General features: G+C 39.8%; 1 protein-coding gene across 1 annotated transcript in view; it reads left to right on the plus strand.

Moving 5' to 3' along the window:
- LOC107183841 (E3 ISG15--protein ligase HERC5-like) overlaps positions 1–1,809 on the plus strand; it is an 8,681-nt gene extending 6,872 nt beyond the window's left edge. Inside the window, exon 4 of the mRNA XM_015566864.1 lies at positions 1,795–1,809. Coding sequence (XP_015422350.1) covers positions 1,795–1,809 — 15 coding nt within the window. The remainder of the gene's footprint in view (positions 1–1,794) is intronic.
- Positions 1,810–4,262: the final 2,453 nt, after the last annotated feature.

Below are 4,262 nucleotides of genomic sequence, written 5' to 3' on the forward strand. Positions count from 1 at the left end.
TGGTGATTATCAGAGGGAAAAGGGTTTGGGGGAGGTTAAGGGAGATAAATGGTGATGGAGACTTGACTTGGGGTGTCAAACATATAGTACAATATGCAATATCAGTACAAAGATGATGTATTATGGAATTGTACATCTGACAACTACATAATTTTATTAACCAATGCCACCCCATAAATTCAATAGAAAAAGTAGATAAGGAAACATGAATCACAAAAGATTGTTCGCTAACCGGTTTGGCTCAATGGGGTTTGGCTCAGTGGATAGAGCGTTAGTCTGCGGACTCAAGGGTCCCAGGTTCAATTCCGGTCAAGGGCAATGCCGTACCTTGGTTGCAGGCACATCCCCAGTGGGTAGTGTGCAGGAGGCAGCTGATTGATGTTTCTAGCTTTCTATCCCTCTCCCTTCCTCTCTGTAAAAAAAATCAATAAAATATATATTTTTTTAAAAAAAGATTATTCGTTGATAACCCTCAGGGGCCATCATACTTAATCACCACAATTCTCTCAGAGTGATCACAGACAAACTCATTTGTGCTTTGGAGTAAAATATTCTTGGGAAATTTGATTTTCACAGCTTTTTTTTTTAAACAAAAGTAGAAAAACTTTCTCAAACTCCTTGGTTTACTTAATCATTTTCTTCCTTGAACCTCAATCAATCCACTTCTCATTAGTGGGATGTTGGGTCTTGGGGGTTAAGAAATGTTTTCACCCAGATACTTGGATTCTTTTCCTCCCTAAACACAAGCAGATTCAGACTGTACTGAATAAATATTGGGTTCATTTGTTTGTTTACTAAACCTTTGCTATTAAAAACAAAACTGGTTTGTGTACTTTCAGAAATAGACTCTATGATCTTGGAGTAAAATTACATAAATGAATATTATGAAGGTAGACCAGATTATTGGGGTGGCATAATTCTCTGCATTCACTAATGTCTGCATTATCCAAAGAAGCTATCACCACGTTGGGTTTTTCATAACACACATTCCTTAGTGTAGAATGTGTTACAAGTACAAGAGGAGTCGTCATGTTAGAGATGTAATGCAAACCAGGGCAGTACCCCTGTTAACACAGAAGAATTCTCTGGAAAGCCTCACAGAACTCACTGAAAGCTGTTATACTCATGGCCACATTGATTACAAGAGGAAGACACAGATTATAACCAAAGGAAGAGATGCATAGGACAGCATCTAGGAGGGTCCAAATGAGGGGCTTCAGGCATCTGCTCCCCTTGACAGTGTTACCTCCTCCCTGCCTGATACATGGCCACGTGTAGAGTATGGCCAACCGGGGAAGCTCACCCAAATCCAAAGTTGTTACAGTAGGTCCTTGGGTTACATCGGAGATCCGTTCCTATTGCAAGACGAAACTTGATTTTCGCCGTAAGTGGGAACTCACCTACATAAGCACCTACGTCACTCACATAGAGCACATACATAGCAGTAATGAAGTGACACAGTAAAAAAAAAAAATTTAAAAGAAGAAAGATAACAACATCCGACCTTGTGGTAAATAAATCATAAACACATAAAACACATTTGTATATACATCGAAATGACAAACTTTTTTTAATAAACACTGTAAATGGGAGATGACAACGTAACCACGAAACGGCGTATGTCGAGGACCGCCTGAATTGTGGTTTCATTGCTTAGTTGTGATTGATTGAATTATTGTCTAGGTCCATGGTTCCCAGCGTGGGGCCCCACAGGGGGACAATTTGATTTTTGAGGGGGGCAATTTGAGAATGAGTTATTAACAGTTAATTTTTTCCCATTTCTTATGGTTCTAGGTGCCTCATATATAGTATGTAAATATATATTGCGACATATTTATGCATTTCAGTTCTCTATTATATGTTTTTGAAATTTTATTTGCTATGTTTTTATATCACTTCATATTATTATTTTTTTTAACAATTTCTTAGTGATTTCTTCCTCAGTACTTAAATTGTCCTTTTGTTTTTTTATTTTTCTCAATGGATGATGCTATGTTCTTTAGAAGCTTGTTTAGACCAAGTTAATGTTAACGGCCTTTTAGACTTCCTGCACATGAATAGGAGTTCACTTTTTGAATAAGAAGAATTATATGTGGGGGGGATGGGGGTGGGGGGGCATCAGCATTTTAGAGATGCTTTCGTGGGACATGGTCAAGAAAAGGTTGGGAACCACTGATCTAGGTTGTTGAATTCAAACTCTGGTGTCTCCCTCCCTGTAGTTTGCCTTGCTGGTGGCCAGAGGGGCCCCCCTGAGCCACCTGGGTAGACTATTCAGTCAGGGGCCTGCCATGAATAATAAAGACACACCGATTGTTTGGGGAGTTTTAAGAATTTAGAAGTTACCTCTCAGGCCCTGAGGACAAAGGTCAGACCTCTGTGTGAGCAAGGCCAAATTCCATGTAGTGGGTGAGACCATTGAACAAAGTTGTAAGAGAATCAGGGTGATAAAGGTCTTTGGGAACTAGAGTGGGCACTCGGAGGATCCCCTAATTCCATTCTCTAGCGTGGGAGAGGAAGGGCTCAGAGGCAGCTTCCAGGAGGTGGTGGCTCTCAAGCCAAGGCTTGAGTCCAAGCCAACGGGAGATGCTTGTTCCTGATGCAGGGAGCACCACTTGCCAGGTACAGATCATGGCCGTGAGTCATCTCACCCACACATAAATGATTTCGTGTCCAGGTGGCTAATGTCATGCCTTGGCAGTTGGTTAGCTAGTTTCACCCACTAGTGACCTAATTTTGACAGTTTCCTGCATTGCTGTGAACTCTCATTGTGGATCATTGAGAACTGACCATATATGTGTTTTTATTTAATAGGCGACACACTTGCCTATGTGTCTGATTTGGGGAAGGTCTTTTCTTTTGGTTCTGGAGAAGAAGGACAACTGGGAAACGGTGGAACGCAGAATCAGCTGATACCACTTCCCATGAAATTGCCATCAAATGAAGAACTCAAGTTTGGTAAATTCTATAGGAGCACAGGATTTGGCGTAAATACTTTTGTCGAGAAGCTGTATTGTGGCAAGAAAAGAAATGTATGACTGAAGGGAGTTTCTCTTAATATTGGTTTCATATCCAGTCTAATTTATCAAGTCAAGTCTAATTTATCAAGTCAAGTTAATCATTAGTTTTCTCTTACCTCTTCAGATTAAGACTAATGTGGACTTAAAATGATACAACATAAATAGACTCTATGGATTCAGAAGCATATGCAGCCTCTGATTCCAGTTTGCAGGGGGCCTATTAATTTCACGGTGTTTGGTTTTCTTACCTGGTTAAGTAACCATGTAAAACCCTCAGAACGAGAGCAGCTGACATATGCCAGGTAACTGTGCTGAACACTTCGTATGTGTTATCTAATCTGTCCTTAAACAGCTCAGGGAGATGAGCACTCTCAGTCACATTTTACTGGAGGTGCAGAGACAGAGAGTGAAGGGTTAGCCAGGGCTCATGGCCAGTAAGTGGTTCTGCTGGATTTGAACTGTGTCCTGTGCAACCTCAGAGCCTGAGCTCTGAAACCCTCTACTCTAGCAGTACCTCGGAGCGCTTTAGTTACCGTTCTGAAGGTTTAGTGGTGACCTAAAGTACCAGAATTCTCTCAGTTCTCCAGGGAAAAGTGACAGTACGGTTATTTCCTTAAGCAGTTCATATACTTGATTTCTTCTAACCACTTACATAGACTTTGGAAATACTTATTTACATTCCTCACAGCCAATAGTCATTGGTCAAATCTTAAGTTGTAGAGTGTAGTTTTTAGTAATTGGAGCCAAATTACATCAAGGAACAGTTAACTAATCAAGTATTTGACTGTGAAATATATATGTGCATTGGCATTAATTCTGTACATTAAACTGATGCCACATATCAACCTTGTGAATCACCTGTTTGCCGACTAGAATTTAACCTGAAGTAGATATATATTTCTGCTTTATGGGTGGGAAATGTGCTGAGTCTTTGTCTATCAGAAAGCTAAAAGGACTAAGTTTTAAAAGAATCTGAAATTAAAATGAGTGTGCATGTTTGTACCAAGTTTTAAACTCTTACTTTCTGTATATCCCTTTCAGAAAGCCATACCTCAGAAAATGAGTTAATAATAATTGCTGGAGGAAATCAAAGCATTTTGCTCTGGATGAAAAAAGAGGTAAAAATAGATCTTTAGATATTCTAGAACTTGGTATTTTAAGCAAAACAAACAGTTCCTGAATCCAAGTTTGGTGAATTCCAAAATCATCGGGTGACTACGCTGACTTTTGGGGATTTGGTTAGAC

Source organism: Myotis davidii, unplaced genomic scaffold (assembly GCF_000327345.1).
Source record: "Myotis davidii unplaced genomic scaffold, ASM32734v1 scaffold963, whole genome shotgun sequence".
NCBI lineage: Eukaryota > Metazoa > Chordata > Mammalia > Chiroptera > Vespertilionidae > Myotis > Myotis davidii.